The sequence below is a fragment of the Pempheris klunzingeri genome, chromosome 21 (genome assembly GCF_042242105.1).
Source record: "Pempheris klunzingeri isolate RE-2024b chromosome 21, fPemKlu1.hap1, whole genome shotgun sequence".
In the NCBI taxonomy this organism is placed as follows: Eukaryota; Metazoa; Chordata; class Actinopteri; order Acropomatiformes; family Pempheridae; genus Pempheris; species Pempheris klunzingeri.
Window position 1 is genome coordinate 9057407 of NC_092032.1, and position 19917 is coordinate 9077323.

Here is a 19917-nt window from a genome sequence, read left to right on the forward strand (position 1 = left end):
TAGTTACATTCAGAGATAATGATTATGAAATGAAATTTGTTTACATGCTGAATACAGAGTTAGACTTAAAGTTAGTTTCAGATTTACAATGGCAGAACAATTAAGCTACATTGCAGCACTCACATTTTCTTTGTGCTTGTGTGTGTGTGTGTGTGTTTCAGTGCTGTACCGAGCAGGTTGAGCGCCTCGCGGAGTGTGAAAAGGCTATTCTTCAGATGAAGTCAGAGCTAGAGAGACAGTAATAACTGAGTCTATAAAACTCTCATTCTCCTCTGCTGATCCTGGTTCCTGTCCTTGTCTCTCCTCTAATGCCCTTCCCATCTGCCTCCACCCCCTACTCTCTCTCTCATTCTCCTAACAGTCTACTTGCCAAGTCCCACACAGTAGCAACACTACATGTTACATGCTAAATTTAATATAATCTATTCAAATGATTTCTTTTTATATGGCTAATCTGTTATGTGGTTATTTTTTGCTTGCTGCATTCCTTACACAGCAGTTCACTCAGGCCAGTCACTCTTTCCTCTCCCCCCATAGGAGCCAGGAAAAAGAGGATCTGAAGCAAAGTCTTGTTACGTCCCACCATACACACATGAGCAATCGCAGCCAGCTGGAACAGGAAGTAATACATCTAAAAAAAGAAGCAACTCGCTTAGAGCTTAAGCTGGCGGACACCCAAAAGGTATTAAAGTAATGCGTATCTTCTGACCTGTCCTCTAATTTAGAGACAGCCATATTATTTTGACCTTTTCACTCTCTACTTTTAAATTCAGAGGCCTCATCCAGTGTTCTAAAATGTTGCCTATGCATGCATCTAAGAACCTGAGTCGGAGATTCAATTCAACTTCCCAAAGAGGAGTACTCAACCCACCTCCAGTGGCACCACACACACACCACTCGTGATTGTCCCGTGATTGCTTGGCAGAAACAAATTGCCTTACCATTAATTAAAGCACCAAACGTGCCAAGGCTGGTGAAATTGACTCCAATTAAGAGCTCAATGGGACACTAAATATTCAAATTACTCAAAGTGGTGACTGTAGCCTGGCAGAGTGCCAACATTGCTGGCAGTCATAGACACATCATTGTGTGTGTGTGTGTGTGTGTCTGTGTGTGCGTGTGCGTAGTCTTTTATACATAGGTGGTAGTGGGAACATTTGATTTTACACATTAATTAGTGCGTCCTCTGACACATACAAGTGATAGACATGTCATGCTTACCAGGCTTATATACATGCACAGACACCATTTTTTTCACAAACACACACACACACACACACACACACAGGCAACTGAAGTACATTCCCTTCTTGCTGTCAGGTCTCTTCCGTTCATCCAGCATATTTACCCAAGGAATATCACATGATTTGTTGTGTAAGGACAAATACATTGAATGCTAGAAACAGATAATTGTATGTATGAACTCACCTAGAACACAGTAGGAGCACAATACGTGTGACTGCCTAAGCCGCATTCACAAGTGTTCAGGGACATGTCTACAGACCAATGAGAATGTTAGGCGTGAACTTCATCCATCCGTAACCACAGTGAAGGGCTTTCTAAATAGCCTGATATATATGTATAGTTGACTTCTGTATGCCCCTAAAACCCCCTTACACAGTTGATTGTCCTTTGGAGAACATTCTAAAGTGTGCATCTGAGGCGAGGTACCAAATGTCCACCATCTTTCTGTCTCTAGCTGTATGGCCAAGGCCAATATTATTATTTTTTTTTTTTTTTTTTGAGTTTCAGTCAAGGTTACCCATGGATAAAGCAAATGTAAGCAAGTGTGAAGTGCATTCCAGACACATGTCTAGCAAGATACTTGATATGAGCGGGGCCTCAAACATCGCACATGTGTGCACATGAAAAACATGGTCACTTATTCACTGTGCCTCTTGGCCCTTACTTATCCTGCAGGCACAATTGGCCCTTCTCAGACAGTCAGAGGAGGAGCTGAAGGACGCCAGACAGGAGGCAGCGACAAGGAGCAGTGAGGTGGATGTACACAGAGGAGAGGTGCAGAGACTTCGGGAAGAGTTACAGAAGCAGGAGGGGGAGCAGAGGAGTGCCATCAGAGAGAAACAGAGTTTGAGCAGTCACATCAGACAGTTGAGCCAAGAGCTGGACGAGCTCCACAGTAAGCACCAAGTAACAGGTAGCGATCAGTCAATAAATCCACAAGTTACTTATTTCATCATTCCATCTGCATACGTATACATCGTATATACATATACAGTGTTTTCTTCACCAAGTATTTTGTTTTTAAATTGACACACATTTGTCTGCTTTCACACCTGTACAGTTGAGATAGTCACCCACAGGGTAACAGTTAATATGAGTGTTTTTTCTAAAAAGATTTTATCCCACTCCACTGTTCCAGTAGTTGCCCTCCTTTTTGTGTTTGGGTGCCGTTGAACTTTGTTGACCATCAGAGGCATGTAGCATGCTGGAGGAGCTATAGAGTTAGTTAGAGTTAGCTCAATCAGTTAGCTCAAATTAGCCAGCAGTGGTACAGCAATGTGGCGATTCGGCTGCTGACTGTCTGCACGCAGTGCTAACCCAGACACACACACACACACACACACACACACACACACACACACACACACACACACACACACTGTAGATAGAGGTTTGATTTAATGGCGCACTGCTTTAGCTGTATGGTAATGATCTGGGTTATGTGTGTGTGCGTGCATGCGTGTGCATGCCCGATAGTGGCCTTTGTAGTAGTGTGTCAGTGCAGGAATGGTGATGGCTGGGTCTCTCTGGGCACAGAAATGTCTCATTAAGAATTAACGTACACATCTACGGTCACGCCAGGCAAACACCTCGCAACACACACGCACACAGCCATTTCTCCCAACTCCCACTGCTTTAATTAGCACATACACACTTGCTCTCCGAGGTACAAATACACACACACACTCACCTATTGTCCGCAGAGAGATGAATCTGAGGTCTCTCTCTGTGGCAGACAGTGGCTGGCTTGCTCGGTGAACACTGCTCATTAACAAGATAGAGACAGAAGGACAACGCTGTGTAGCTTGGCCTTTGTCTGTGATCAAAACGCATTCCCTCAACTCTACGCTCCACACAAAACCACATATTATTCAGCTTTTACATTCGACAAATACAATCCAGCAACGCAGAGCCTATTGTAATGACTTAAGAAGAATAAAGATGCATTATTATAACAAAGGGGGCATTGTTTACCTGGATATAGCAGTGCCCTGAATAGACTGGGTGAGGAGTAAGCTTGAGAAATTACTGTCATGAACAAAAGGCCTTTTTATTAACACGAAGCCCTTATCAAGGTTCTTTCTGTGTTATGAAAACATTGCCTTGAGTGGTGATGATTCTTTTTGTTGCTTGATAACAGTAGATCTGGTCAAGGATGGAGTGAAACCAAACAGGTTGGAATGCTGATTGTTAGAACAATATGGACATACACAAACAGGTATACAGTAGAATAATGAGGAAAAAACAGCAATAGACTAGAAGTAACTCTCCCATCAGAAACACATTTTTAAACTATTACTTCATTGTATTCCTGTATGTACTGTTATAATGGATATCTATTCATTGTTCTCTTTTTTGATAGTCTGTATGATTACTGAATATAATTATTACTGCTGATAGTTCAATTATATTGGAATTGACATTTTTATATTCTCCATCAGAGCATTTTTACTGTGTTGTTTGGTGATGTGAGACTGGTAAAGTGTTGTCTGAGTCCTATAGTTAACTGGGTGTATAGATAACTGTAGATGGGATGTGATGGATATCGTATTGAAAGGTCTGTGCGGCCAGATAGAGCGAATGCCAGCGGAGGACAGAAACAGAGGATAGGAGGATGAGTTGGGAACCAGAGAAGTGTCATATGGTTGAGAGTGAAGCATCTGAAGGCAGCTGGATTCAATCAGAATGTGGCAGGAGAGGATGAAGAGACGGGGAAGAAGGGGGTGATTAAAAAAGAGAGGGAAAAAAGTCTGTAAACTTGGCATATGACTGTATGTGTCAAATTTACTGTCACTCTTTGACAGCCTGCATTTTCTGTATGATTTTTAGTTCAGTGGGTATTCTGTTGCAAAAAAAAGTGAGTCCAGAGAGTGAATCGCACAACACTTAATAAGCTTCATATGGTGCCAAGAGTACAGCACATACTGTGTATTGGTGTGGATGATGTAGCACTGACAATATAAATTTATGGGTAATGAGAACTGATTTGCGGCGTGATGTCTGAAACTATACAACTATACACACACCTTTACAGACAACAAGTAGAAAAGTGTGATGAGTAAAGATTGTGTTAATGATCAGTTTAATAGGAAACTGTATGAGGTAGATTTTGCATGGGTGATTAACTGTTAGAAAAAAAAAAGTTTAGTTCCACCTACCTGTGAAGTACAAGCAGGGATGGATGTTTAAAATATTTAAATGTGGTTGATAGTGTCATCGTACCTCTTAAATAAGATGTGTTGTAAGCTTGTTCTTAATGTGAAATAAATGTGATGCTGTGTGACAACAAATGAAATAACAGCATAAACAAAAACACAATATCCATATTTCCACACTTCCACAAAAACAGAAATGTGATATTACCTCCCCTCTGTGCTGCTGATGTGCATCTGCCTAAAAATGATGAAATCATTATTGTGTGCACGCGTGTGCGTGCACAAGTGTGTGCCTATGCATGTGTGTGTGCTGCTATCCAATCCGGATCCCTGGACGCACACGTGCACAGGCCTCTCTCCTCCAATTCACCTCTATTACTAGCTATAATCCCATTTCACACTCTATCGATCCCCAAAACTGTTGTTCACCGGAACCAGCAGCAAACACTGGCATTTCTCCCCATCATTTCACCACCATTGTTCTTTATTACACAAAGAAGCCCCCCTTTGTCTCAGAGCAAACTCAGCCCTGCTGAAATATGAATTATAAATGTATGGCTAATAAAAGAGAAGGGGGGAAAGAGAGAGAGAAGGGGAGAGAGATAGAGATAGAGAGAAGTGGTTGGTAGAAACATCAGAGAAAATGACTCCTTTACAAGAGTCTATTGATCAGTTTCTATCAAAGGGGGATGTCAGACATGAGATTACCTGGCAGTTTGAGCATTAGGTGCCGTGTGTTATAGCCCCGGGCCCTTGTACCGCTGCCAGAGGATTGTAAATAAAGCAGAGAGGAGAGAGCAAGAGGGGAGTGTGTTGGGGTGTATGTGTGTGTGTGAGTTTTAAATTCTGCATGTGTGTGTGTTAGTCTTTGTCTTTGTGAGTGTTCACTGTTGTGTGCATACAATTTTTTTTTTTTCTTTTTTTTTTTTTGGTGGTGGTGTATTTATGTGCATGATGGTGTGCGGCTGTGTGCCTGCACCTTTTGGCTTATACCCAAAAGCAGTGTTGCAAGCCCATGAAACTTCAGAAAGAGAGAGAAAGAGTCTTGGGAGGCTTTGGGACGTCTCCCGGGAGCACCTTAGCCCGCTACGAATCCCCCAACAAAGCCAAAGGAAGCCGCTATGAAGCCCTATGAAGCTTTTATGAGGGCCAGGCAGCGCCCAGCCTGGGCCCAACCACTGATTCAGGGTTAGCCGGGTTTTCGTCCGTCTCATGTTAAAGGTTAGCCGTGAGAGCAGGGTAATCTGATGGCAGATCTGTGATTATAGGCTGATGCTGTATGATGGGCTTTGAAGCGCGTATGAAGGCATCGAGAGGGAGTTAGATTATGGACTAATGTCATACCTTAAGTTGTGAAGCCAGTATAAAAAGGGTCAAGAAAGTGAAAGAGTTAGGGACCAAAGATCTTAGATCGTGGACTAATGTCATAACTTAACTCACGAAGCCACTAAAAACAGGTTGCCAAAGACCTCAGACCTCAGAATATGGATTACTTTTCTACTGTAAGCTATTAAGTACAATTGTTTGTTGTGAAATCCACAATCCTCTGTGGATTCTCGTTTAATGTGGAACGTTTTGGCAATATTTGGTCATCAATCCCCACTAAGCTAAATACACCACACATCATATCTGTTTGTCTGATATAAACACCTGGTGTATGTCCGTCTGTGTATTGCTGATGTTTGTCTCAGCTGTATGTGTGTGAGAGTGCGTGCCTTTGCCTGCGTGTCTTTGGGTGCAAATAGGAGTGTTTGTGTAAATGGTCAGTCTATGCAGCTAATTGCTCTCTCTGTGGCCTCCCCCTGGTGGGAGGTGTCACTGAGGTCACCTCGAAACTAATGACTTGAATGCGAATTTGATCCCCATCTCAAGTTTTCACATCTCTGCTTTATTGATTATTGAGATTCATAGCAAACTTTAACCTTGAAGTTCAGCGAAATAGCCAAGGTAGGGAGCAGGCACACATATTCACACACAAATAAAAGTGTTTGTGCATCATTAAATATTTAGCAATTCCAGTTGCCGCCTCAATTTTCTTAGGGCTTCAGTTTAAACAGTTTGGATGGTGCAAAACCATAAATTAATCATAGTTTTATTAAATGTAGATTTTCTTTTCTCTATGTCTTCCTTTCTGGTATTGGTTTTAGCTTCCCTCTATTCAGTCTGTCCCACCGCTACCAACACAGTGTGGTGCGTGGCCCTAAAAGCATTACAGCAATACACTAAACATTTCTCTATTTCTATTTCACACAGTCAAATACACACCCACAAAGTCAAGGTCCATCCTGGAAATATTCAACACATACACACACACACACACACACACACACACACACACACTCAGGAGCACACACACCTCTACATATTCAGTGCACACACCTTCTCAATATTCACTAGCCTTGGCCACCGATGGCTGACAGTTTATGTTATATTCAATGAATACTGAATTTAGTGAAAAGGTTTTAAGAGCTATGAAGAAACATTGACTCACAAAACAGCACACAGAACAAAAAAAAAAGAGGAGGGGGGGGGGGCAAATCCTAAATTTTAAATTCAAACTAAAAAGGTCCTGCAAAGGCAAAACCTAACCAAGGAACCTGACTAGTGGTTTTTTTATTATGCATCCGCTCAATGTGCTAAACTACTAAGTGTAGGACAATGGGGTTTTATTGCATGTAGATGGAAGAGACGGCTGAAAAGGGATTGTGATTGAAGGGATGCAGTCAGTAGCATGAGTGCAAGTGGCCTGCTCAAGGTAAAGAGTGCCATCTATTGACGAAGTCGGGGAGCGCTTCTTTTGTCTCTCAACAAAAGAGCTGCTGCCCCGTCTCAGTGTAGGTACTTTCACTCCTTCCTTCTCAGCCTCTAAAAGGCTTTCAGTGCCTCCTGTGTGGCGGAGTTCCTCGTTTTGCTTTGAAGGTGGTTCGCAGTTCATATTTTCCCACTCATGCTTAACTTGAGGAGAATCATAATCAGCTCTGCATATGCGTGTTTTGTAGATCTATAAGCCTTGGTATGCAGGAAGATGTGAAGTACTGTGTTAATCTGTACTCATTTTATATATTTCTTTCTTAAATTACATTTTTTTAAAAATCAGTTCAGCCTCAAGAGCTACCTGACACAATTTTATTAATATCTCAATCGGAAAATGTCTTTTATTTCTGTCACACTGCCATTTGAATTAGGCCTACTCTCTAATGAATCTTAACCAACAGTGTCTGAAGTGAACTGTTGCTCTTTATCTCACACTTTTCTTCCTCTGTCTGTCCTCTCCCTCTCCTGCTCAGTGGAGGAGTTGGCAGCCCGTGCAGAGGAGGCGAGGCGGATGGAGGGGTGCCTGAACGAGGGAAAGCTAGCAGAGGAGAAAATAAGGTAAGGAGGGAGAGAGGGAAAGGAGCTTCCTCTCTTATCCCATTTCCCATCGTCCCCTGTGTACGCTCAGTAATCAAAAACACTTTGCGTTTTTTTACATGCGGCGTACAGTAGGCTGTTTAACTGAACATGTGTGGAGCAGAAGAGCCCAAAGCTCTAAATACATACATTGTTTAAAAGAGTCTACAAAGCAGGTCATACATTATATTATTGCATGTGAAGATTTGGACATCCAAACATGTCAGCTGGAAATGACATGGTTCTGTTCTGTATATTTCTATATCTAGCAGAAATATCAAAGTACGTATTGATGGGACACGGTAGATAAGCAGATGTGAGGTCATGGAGTTCAGAGTTCAGAGGTGAGACCCGTGGTTGACCCCGAGGCTGCGGTGATGACATCAGCAAGCATGTATCACCCAGTAGAGTGTGTGTTTGTGTGTCTGTTTGTGCGCACATAGTTGTGGTTGTGGCTTTGGCTTCGACATGACCTCACTGCAACAGGCTCCGTCTTAGGGAGTTTCTTGGTTAAGTTGAGCCATGGAACATTTTCATCGTCAACCGACAATTTAAAACTCGGCATGGAGACTTTATAGGTTACATTCTGAATTATTGCATTTTATTACATTTAAACCAATTTTAGGGCCTGAATGGTAAAACAATCGCCATGTCTGCATATTAGATCCATTTGCACAATCATGCTGTTTACTGTTAACCCAGTATTATCTAATAACTGCAAAGACATGAAAGGTTCTTAAGCAACAACACCATACTAATGGCTTCCATCTGTGCTGTGGGAAATCCCCTCCTTTCTCCACAGGATGCCTCCTCTCCTTCTTTCCTTTCTCTCTCCCACTCTGTTCATCCTATCATGTGTTTTCTCCACGGACCAATCTATCAGGCATTTTCTTTCCTTTTTGTTTTGGCTGTTCTGCGTCTGCTTCAGCTTTTACTACCACCGAGTTACTATATTAGTATCAGTTTTAACTTCAGTGTTGAAACATTTAGTCATTTGTTCAGACACAGACAGACAGTCAACTTATTATTATTATAATTTATTTGGATGGTATTTTAAAATGTATTTATCAAATCTTAATCAAAATGAAAAGATAATTGATGATTTGCCAACCTTTTGCTGGCTATGCCCTCACAACTGCGAATAGTGACTCTTTCGTATCATTTTATGAAGAATTTTGTACTTGAGTTTTCTTTTTGTTTTTTTCTTCTTCAAGCAAAAACAGGTCTACTGTCCACTTTTGAGTGTAGATTGTAAGATGAAAAATAAAATGCTTAAGCTGACATGATTTGTCAATTAGTCGATCAACATAAAATTAATTGGCACCAATTCTAATTAATAAATGAAGTAATTTTTTAAAAGTAAATGTGACTAAAATCATGCAGTCACAGCTTTTCAAACATGAATACTTTGTGGTTTTCTTCAACCTTTGGCTCCTGGTTAGACAAAATATGTAATGTATTATAAATGAGTGATTAATCAAAACAAAGTAGGCAGCTTGCAATGGGTCATTGTTTTTGACAGTAAATAGACTAAATGATTAACTGAAAAAATAACAAATGATAGATAGAGAGAGAGGGTTAAATACTGACCTGTGCATTAATTTTGGGGTGTTTTTGGATGTGCCAATTTAACACAGATGACAATAAAAACTAATGGCTTTTCCTTGCATCATCATTCTTGGTTTAACTGTAAAATCCATAATGTACTAACTTAAGTTCACTGTCCCAAAACTTTTGCCTGTACAAGGCCCCAAATACTTTTACTATTCATCAACTTAATTTTCCAAAATTTTCATTTTTATAATTGCGTTTAGAGGTGTGGGTCAAGAGTGGGGGTGGTTTGTTTTGGCCCGTGTGTGTATGTGTGTGGAGGGCGTTGGTGGGGGTGTTGAGGCTCACTGAGCGGCCGAAGCGAGGCTGTGGAGGGAGGTTTGTGGAAATGGTAATCATTTGTCGTATTGATCTCGCTGTAGCCAGGGCAGCTGGCACGCACACACTCACTCGCACACATGTACGCACACACTTGCAGACACTAACTGACTCACATACACACAGACGCACAGTTGCGTGGCAGGAATAGACCCCTTCATATTGATCCCCTTCACATTCCCTTAGCTCGGCTGCCACACACACTCACGCATACACACACACACACACTCACACACACACACACACATACTCGCACTTTGTGGGCCTACGTTAAACATTCCCACAGATCTGGGCTTCCAGAAAACTTAATATTGGAATGAAATACTTTAAATGTGCTTGTGTTTGTTTTCAGGTGCGCTTATGGTGATGATGAATGGGAAAGGATTGAAAAGAGCTTTTAAAAAATGCACTCAAGACATTGGGCTGAGTAAAATATAGTGACTGATTATTAATAATCAACATTATTCTAGTATGGTAATGAGTTCAGGTGTTTTTTTTGTGTGTGTGTGTGTGTGTGTGCAGGTCAATGGCTGTGAAGCTGGAGATAGAGGTGGCAGAGCTCAGGAGGAATCTTCAGCAGACTGTCGATCACAAACTTAAGGCAGAGCGAGAGAAACAGGATGCACAGGACCAGGTAAATAAATACACACCAGGCCCGAGTGACATAGCCTCGGCAAATAACACATTTGTGTTTGTTTAAATCAGCTTGAGGCACCGTGCAGGTGAGGTGTTTGTCATCGAAACCATTGAGATACTGTGTGTGCTCACAGAAACCTGTACCAAGTTTTTCATGTAATATCATTTAAATGTATTTATCTAATCCTTATGTCAGCCAGTGTATTGTTTTCTGCTGCTGACCCCACCTTTTTATACTTAAAGTGGGTTAAAGAAATATTTGAGCCAAGTCTACTGTACCACATAAACACAAATACACATATGTTAAGGTTTCCTCTCCTCTCCTCTCCTCTCCTCCCATGCCCTCCAAAGGTCTTCCTCCCCTCTCCTTCCCTCCTCTTCTCTCCCCCCGCACCCCTCTTACCTTTTTGATGATTAGTGGCATATATCCGGTGCTGGAGCCTGGATTATCTTGTCGAAGACAGGGAGGGGTGTAGCGGGACCTAAACCTGGCAAGGTGATTTGGAGCGTTAATTCCTGGGTGTAATATTCCCTGATATTCCCTAATGTTCTGACTGCAAGCGGCGGGTTGGGGGGGTCTCAGGGGAGAGCGGTTGTCAGAGCTGAGCCGCCGCTGTACAAAGGCAGAATGGATAATTAAGGGTAAAGCCAGGACGGGGAAGTGATGTTCATTTAGATTCGACAAACTTTGAATTCCGTCTTAAGCTTCTGTGCGCAGTGGTGCTTTCTCGGATCTTCATTTTGCATTTTGTTCAAATTCTTCTAGCTACTCCTTTTCTTTCTCCCCTTGCTTCTCTGTTTCTTTATTTCTCTTCCTCTCTTCTCCTGTCCTCTATCCCCCCCCATTTCTTTCATACGTGTCTCCCTGTCTTCCTCTCAGTCCCCGTCTTTTTCTTTCACTCGCTCTTCCACTTCACTCTTTTTTTAACCCTGTCCTTGTGAATAATGCAGCCCACATAGCGTGGCTCTCCTTTTCTCTCTTAACATTAGTGCACCAGGGTTTGACAATAGTATTTGCCCAAGGCCAGTAAGACGCTGACTTAGGCCAGTTGATTGGTCAGTCAGTAGCCAAGCCTTGTGAAAGGTTCTTCATCTTTTTCTCAGCTGTTGAAAATTGTTTCATCTCTTCTCTCTGTTGTACAATTTCTGATCAAACATATTGCAGGACATGTCAGAGTTAGTCATAGGTCTGTCAAGTCAGAGTCTTGCATGAGGAAGACATGTTAGTTCATACTAGTGTATGAATTATAAATCAGAACGTAAAGGTCTGGTTCTTTAGTATTGGAAGTAACAGTTTCTTTGGACTGAAATAGGAATGGTTATTCTGTTGACAGGGCAGCAATCACGGTCACAGTATTAATGAGCAAAACATTTTCTTTAAAAGAATCAACTTCAATACAATGAACTGCGTTCCACTGTTATGCACTGCATCAGTCACAACTCTTCAGGCATGTAAAACAAGAACTTCGATAACACATTTTGTTTTCATCACAGCTAAATAATGAATTATTAATTATAAAATTGGATTTAAAAAAAAAAAAAGAGAAAATAGATTTTTTTATTAAAGCGATAACATGACATGTTGATATCATCACTGTACAATGCCACTGAAAGTGAGTGAAGAATAATGTTGAGATATCACCCTCTCCTATGCTAAAACTTATGAATCAATACTGACTCTTGCACCTTTTTCGATATTTGCAGGCAATCTCCACATCATTTTTGCTGTGTTCTCAAAGAAATTGTTTCATATTTAATTCATTCATTTATTCTTTCTTGCCATGAGTTAGGTGAGAAAATCAGTAATTCGTTTGTATCTGGCAGATTAGCATAGTTTAGCTGTAAACAGGGGAAAACAGCTTGCCTGGCTCTGTCCAAACCTAGCAAAATGCCCCTACCCACACCTCTAAAGGATCATGGATTAACATCTTGTCCATTTAATCCGCTCAGAAACTGATGTGAAAAATGTCAAGATGCAGTTTTCCAGCAGTCCTGTGAGATTATTTCTTGGCTAGGTGCAGTGACTTCCTACAGTTTAATCATCACTGTGAGGTTACCAGGCAACCAACGGTTTCCAGGAAGTCATTGCTTTTGCTCCGGGCCGAGGCATCCTGTTCCCGTCAGACAGAGCCAGGCTAGCTGTTTCCCTCTGCTTCAAGACTTTATGCTAAGCTAACCAGCTGCTAGCAGTTGCTGTATATTGAAGGAACAATGATCAGTGTTTCTAACTCTTGTCCCAGTGAATAAACTTCTATCCCAAAATGTCAAACAGATTCAATTAAGGGACTGAAACCACAAATAGATGCTGTGCCTGTAACAACAATCAGAAGCACGTATTCACTATGACAGTTAAGAAGACAGTGTTTTAGGTGGCGGTAATGGGTTGACTTATTGAGTCAGCCATAGACTTCCACTTTTTTGTTTGGCTTATTACTATTTAAGGAAAGCTTCAGTACATTTGAGTTGTGAGTATGCCATATGAACACAGTGTTTAAAGGCCGTTTGACACTTGATCTTTTTAAAGTTGTTAAAATCATGACTTATCATTACTGTTTTTAAATGATTTGATCAATCGGTGTTAAACGTCTTGTTTATTTTATGTCTAAACTTTATGTAGTAAACCGTTCAGCGGTGTGTGTATCAGTATGTCTTTGTGTATGTGTTTTCTCTAGCCAACTCACGCGCTCAGCTTTACATTTCCCCTTTGCATTCTTGCTGTCTTCCATCATCTCAACAACAGATGAGCTTTTCAATGAATTTGACTCCAAACAGTGTTTAAACACCAGTGTGATGGCCGTTCTGACTATGACTCCTTCATTAGGTCCCAATCTCTGTTATTGACCAACAGAAGATGAATTATCCGCCGGTGAAAAAAATCAAAGGGTTTGAAATGGTAAATGGTACACTACAGTGGCCTATAGAGGAAATCTATATTACAAATTGCCTCGGTGCACAGTAGCTGAACCTCAGATAGCTCTGTCTCTCTCTGTGTGTGTACGTCTCTGTGTGCGCAGTGTACATATGTGTGTGTTTGTCTCTGGCATGTGTGTTACATGCACGGTCTTGTTTGTGTTTTCTGGGTCTATTTACTGTTCCTTTTCTGATATGAAGAAATGGATTTGCATGTTATCTGTCAGTCAATTTTGGACTTGCATGTATGCTGCTCAGCACACGCACGCGCACACACACACTCACACTCACTCACACACACACACACACACACACACACACACACACACACACACACACACACACACACACTTCACCCCATCATGTCCCTATGCATGAGTCCAGTTCAAAAACGAGTCGTGGTAAATTGAGGCATGTTTTTGTGACTGATTAGATCATCCCCCTCTCCTTTTCCCTCTGCCTCACTCTTTCTCTGCCACACACACACACACACACACACACTCACAATCACAGTCATTAGTGTGTTTACCTCAACTTCTTTTAGCATGGAGTAAAAGATTTCAAACTGTTTTAATGAGAATAAGTTTTCAGATAGCAAAAGTTTATGAGCATGTTTACATTCCCATAAACTTTACTTAGTTGATCAAAATCTTTATAACTACTGATGTCATTCTATAGAAATACAATTAGACAGTAGCTTTTAATCACTACGAGTCAGCGGGGTGTCTGCCTAGTGATTAGAGAGACAAGCCTGGTCCCTGCATAAGTATCCTTGAGCAAGACGTTGAATCAAAAGAAAAAAAAACAACAAACGCTACAGCACTGTTTTATTCTGTGCAGTAGTTGGAGACAGAGGGGAGACAAGCAAAATGTAACTTGCTCCAGCTTCCTCCTTTCTCCTCACCACTCCAGCAGTGATAGCCGGTGGTTTAGCTGCCTAACGCTGCTGTTATCTAATCACAAATGTGCATCTTCACCTGTAAGCATTTGTTTTTATTTGAAAGGTGACCGCATGGGTGAGCCTTACAAACACGTGTGTAGTCTTTTTGGTGATGCTTGAGAGAGCTGCTCTCTGGAACGTCTTACCAGGTCATTGATCTCACTCATTATACCTGACAGAAGCCCCAAATCTGGCCTAATTAGCTTAGAATGACCAAGACTAGATTACTTTTGTGCACTCGCGCACACACACACACACACACATGGGTTTGATGATGGAGAAATGAGGACAGACAAATGAAGCTCATTTGTTTAGTTGATGAATAAAGAGAAGTGGTCCAATTGTCCAACTGTTTAACCATGCGGTGGACTTGCTATTTGTTCAGTGTGTGCATGTGTGTCCTTGTGTTCCATCACCCTCAAACACAGCTCATTGAGCTAAAGTGCTATAATTCATTTGAGAGATGGGACAGACAGTCGGGCAGACAAAGCGACCGATATTCTTGTCGTGTTGTCTCCATAGCTTTCTGTGTCCTTCTTTCTTTCTTCACCAAAGAAGGCCATGCCATGTGCGTCTCTGTGCATGGATGTGTATGAAAGCATGAAAAGTTGCAGTATGCCAAGGTTCATGGGAGAGGCATACTATGTAAGGCATGATGATTTTAATTTAGCACAAGAGAAAAGAGGAAGAAAGTAAAAATGTGACATAAGCATATGGATATTTAAAGGTTGTTTCTCTCTAATTCTTAGGTCACGTTTAGTTTAGTTTTATAGACAGTTTTTGAAAAAAGCATTGGATTACTAACAGCTTTTGTTCTCCAAATTCTCAACATGTGTATTTACCTTGTTAGTTTCAGCAAGACATCAAGGCAAATTCACATCAGTTAGTCAAAGTTGAGACTCTTTACTTTTATATACCTGTGTGTTTGTGACCTTAGCCAAGGTTTATAACACTTTAAAAATGAGTGGAAGTGAGCCTTTACAAATCACACCTGCCACTCATTTAACAGTGTGTAATTTATAAAAGTAAGTAAGAATGCTATTAATGCAATTATTCAAGGCTAACCTTTAATCGTCTCACCTTGGCTGCAAGTTTTACTTTACTGAATTCCTCCTCACAGATTCCAAAAGACGAAGAGCTGTGTAATGTCACCCTATTCAAAACTGTTCCCAATCTCAGCACCAAACAATAAAATCAGGTTAGCTTAAATTGATACGATTAATAACATAAGAATGAAAATCTATGAAAATATGTTTCTTTTTCATTAAAAAAAATTTGTGATTTCTTTCTTTTTTTTTTTTTTTTTAGTAAATGTCATGTCCCACATTTCATATAAATGCTTCTGAGAGAACATGTAACATTATACCACAAGTGATCACAATGATGCTCAGTGATATCCCTGCATTGGGCTGCTTCACCGTACTGTAAGTATTGTGGGCTGAGTTTGGAAGCCTCTGACAATAGATCGGTCTGAGCACACATTTTTTTTGTGCAGAAATTGTTTCCTACAAATCAATCATATCGGAGAAAACAGCTAATTATAAATAAACACCTGCCATGGCTATATATTGCTTTATTGTCCAACGTTTTTTTAAGGAGCTGAAAAAATAAACAATTCAGGAAAAGCAACCCTCACCCGGTATGTTAGTTATTTGCACCAGGCCTGGCAGTGTTTTTCCAAACTCTTGCTGCATCAGCTCATCACTAAACAATACAGCAACAATAAAATCTAAAATTGGTCTTTTGTGTTGCTGCTGTCAGCTATGCACTGTTGCCAGCTGGTCACCAGGACAACTAAACATCAGCCAGTCTGAAAAATGGAAATCCCTCACATCCAGGACACACTCCTAGCTCTTCATTGTTGGAGGTTACCGACAAATATGGCAGTCTAAGAAGCTAGAAGCTATTTGCCAATCACCCTGTTGCAGTACCTCTACCTCAACAACGACTAACTCCAACTATTGCAGCATTTGTGGACTAACGCCGTAAAACTGAGTTACTTCCAAGGCTGAGTACTGTTTGATTATCGCTTTCTGTGTTTGGCAGTTCTTGAGATGCAGTGACTTGGACACATTTTACTCTGCACCCTCTGTTTATTAAAAGGACACCTACTAGATGGGGGAACTTCATCTAGCTGTTTTTTTGAAACTTCCACCAAGGCTTGTAATGTTGCTGTGCCCATGCAGGCTAGATGCAAGATAGGGGACTTCGATAATGGCAGCCACTGATAAACAACCCAGCAGTGTGCGTAGGAGAGTGTGTGATGAAAGGACTCGGGGAAAGGAGTCAGGCCATGCAGCAGCAGATGAAGGTAATTAAAGAAGCCATCATCAGCATCATTAATATGCTAGATCCGCTGTGGCCCACTGACTAGTCTAATGGAGACCATGTCATCATCGTCACCATTAGGGAGATTGGGACACACATAAACACACGCACACACAGTCTTAATGTTGGGTCACGCCATGATTATCACCATTAAGCCTAGAGTGAGAAGACCTGCTTAGGAAACCTCATTCTCTCCTGCCATCGTACACTCACATGTACACATACAGTACACACACACAGTACACACACACACGCTTGTAGATCTTTAATTCAGACCCTGTGAGTGATAAGTATGCATATTTAAGTGATGTCAGGCCTGTTGGGTCTTTTAATTAGACAGAATGAATGAATGTTTTATAAAAACGTGTTTAACAATAAATGTGTTCATTAATTTGATGAGAGGATGTGCTCTGATGAGCTGAGTGGAACAGAGTAATGGCTTGCATTCAGCTCTGGCGGTCTGATGGTGATGGTAGCAAAAACTCGTCTATCTGTTTTTGATTTTTCTCTCATCTTCATGCTCCTCAGTTTACCCAGAAAAGTTAATTCTGAATTACATTTATCCCACGACCTTGGACAGTTTGGTCTGTTTTAGAAAAAAATGCACTTTTGTCCTGTGCAGCTAATGTGCAATATGATACCAGTCCACAGCTTCACAGAGAATAGAAAAGATGGAAAATCCATTAACTGCTAAGGTCCCCGCAATCTCTTTTTTCTGTCTGCAGGTATGCTTTGTGGTTTGTCATGAAAGTTCATTCAGATGTATAAGTTCAGAAAAAGATTGCATGAGTCCATCTTGTATCTATTGTCAACAAAAAGTGCACACCATGGACTGGACAACTCTGCCTTATTTTGATAGAATAAACCATCAAAATGATAAATACAGTGGCAGCAACTGTAACGATTTAAAATCCTTCACCAGCACTGCAGTAGTCAACTCATATTCTCCAGCACAGACCTGAAAGGACCAGCGGTATCACCAAACTTGGTTATAAGTGTGTCCCAAATGCATTTTGTTGCCCCTTTTAGCCCCCATCATCAGCTAAAATATTTGTGCAACAAAACCAATCTAAATGTTAAGCAGGTGTGCCATTTTACTCCTCCCCCCGCTTGCAATCACACCTCCTTTGTCCCCTTTTTCTCCAAATGTCTCCCTCTCTCTCCCTCTCTCTATCTCTCTTGCTCTCTCTCCCCCTCTTTCTCACACACCCTTTCGCTGCCTCCCTTGACAGTAGTGGAAACAGAGTGATGGTGTGTAATTTAGTCCTAATCACAACATCAGACTTGCGCTGCGATTTACGTCCCTCCACCAGCCAAGCCAGTCAGACAGTCAGGAGGGAGATGTTAATGTGAGACCACAGGTAATTACTGTCATTACAGCACACTACAGATCCTTCCAATGCGAGTATGACTGTGTGTGTGTGTGTGTGTGTGTGTGTGTATATGCTTGCAAGTGTGTGCAAATGCATTGTGAGCATGTGAGCTTGTGGATGGCACTGTTTGGTCATTTTGTGTATATAATTAATATTGTTTATTAATGCGCGGTTTTGGCCAGTTCACAACAGAACTTCTTTCTCATGAAGATGTATTGATGCATCAGACAAAGTAGGAATGAAATCACAAACAACAAGGGATTCACAATATTTATTCCATTGTTGATAAATGTAATTACAATTGATGCTGTGATTCAGTTTACCCTTCAAAATTGAATGATTTGCTTGATGTAATTTCACTGCTCACCCAGTTTCTCTTCATTGCTTTATTTGTTGAAATGCAGCACTCCCTTGATCCAAACGCAATTAAAAGAGTAATTCTTCATCATGTTATGAAATTTGAATTATTGATCATGTGTCATTGTCATCTTTACAACTTCCTTTCACGTCAAAGGCAGCCGATTCATGTGTGTTGTCCAAGGATCATTCTCCTTGAACTACACCTTTATTATCTCACATTATTGTGACAAATGAGAGGTTGCCCAAGTCAGGTGGTAATATTAGACAAAGGTAAACCTCTCTGTTTTTTTCGCTATACATTTTAGATGATGTGATGCAATGGATTCTCCAGCCCTGCAATGCATAAGAAAAAAAAACCCAGGCGGAATCTGTTGCGTTGTCCTGTGAGTTTTTGCATGAATTTCTCTCATAGAATATGTAACAACATTGACCAGTCAACTTTTAAACTGGCTGCTCACTCCGTAGCTCAGGGCTGATGTGGTGCAGACATTAAAGACTAGCTTCTCTTAGATAAAGTTGTAAATAACTTAAAAGGTTTTGACCTCAGGCAAATAAAAGCATGTTATTTTCACTTTAACCTCAGACTGCATCAGGCAGTGATCCTGTAACCCATTCCTATAGGAGTTTGACCAGTTCAGACTTTATGAAGAATGCTGATAATTCATCAACCCCCCCCCCCAACTCTTAACTCTTATTGGCTCATCCTCTATATGGTCCTGTTGCACTGATGGAAGGTAATTATGATTATTTGTCCTAATCACATTTTTGATGGCATGTTTTTAATTCAGCTCTGCATCACCTGTGTCTTATTATCTCCGTGGTCCATTTAACTCTGTGGTGCTTTTCCAGATAAACATCAGTTGAAAACATTTTGGTGTACATATGGTATTCTCATTCTACACATGCAGACATACACACACATGCACACAGTCCATGATTCACCTCAGACGGCTGCTGATATTTCAACATTTTAGGTTAATCATATGACATTTTTGGATACTTAAATTATGGCGCACATATTGGAAACTTTTTTTTTCATGTTTGCCCAAGTCTTTGTGAGAAGATGGGATGGTATATCAAGGTGTTTCCATGGCGATAAGGGTAATATGTCAGGGTCCCTAGAGTTTAGTCCTGGAAAGGTCCTGACTGATAAGCGGAATGAAAAAGTCAGCAGTTTGGCCAGTGCCATCCCATCCCTGTTTTCACCCCTCACCCGTCCTCTCCTCTCTCCAATCTTGTTTTCAGTCTGCTTCTGCTCCCCCCCATCCTCCATCTTTCCTCCTTTGCACCCGCTTAATACCTCACCCTGCTATTTATACCTGCGTCTGCAAATGTCATCTCTTTCATCCCCCATTATTCCCCATTTACCTAATTCTTCTCTTGTGTTGCTATTATGCTGTATTTCTGACATTTATTCTCACCTTGTCCTTGCTTCCCATCTATTAGAGCCTCATACATCCCCCTTTTTACCTTCCTTTATTTCACACCTTTGGCTCTCTCCAAACCAAATTTGCCAGTGTAAGATGCTAATACTTCTCCTCAAAAAAGTCTTATTCTATGAGATGCAAAATTCTGTTTTGTTGGTTTTCCAGTTTTTGTTCACGATGAAAATAACTAATTAGAGAGGAAATCTTAAATATAATAATAATAC

The 19917-nt window shown here is 40.9% G+C and overlaps 1 protein-coding gene across 1 annotated transcript in view; it reads left to right on the forward strand.

The window, feature by feature from the left end:
- Positions 1-19917, forward strand: part of LOC139221412 (trichohyalin-like) — a 90682-nt gene that overhangs the window by 59565 nt on the left and 11200 nt on the right. Inside the window, 5 exon segments of the mRNA XM_070853340.1 lie at positions 162-238; positions 538-682; positions 1921-2158; positions 7688-7772; positions 10242-10353. Of these exon segments, the coding sequence (XP_070709441.1) occupies positions 162-238; positions 538-682; positions 1921-2158; positions 7688-7772; positions 10242-10353 (657 nt within the window).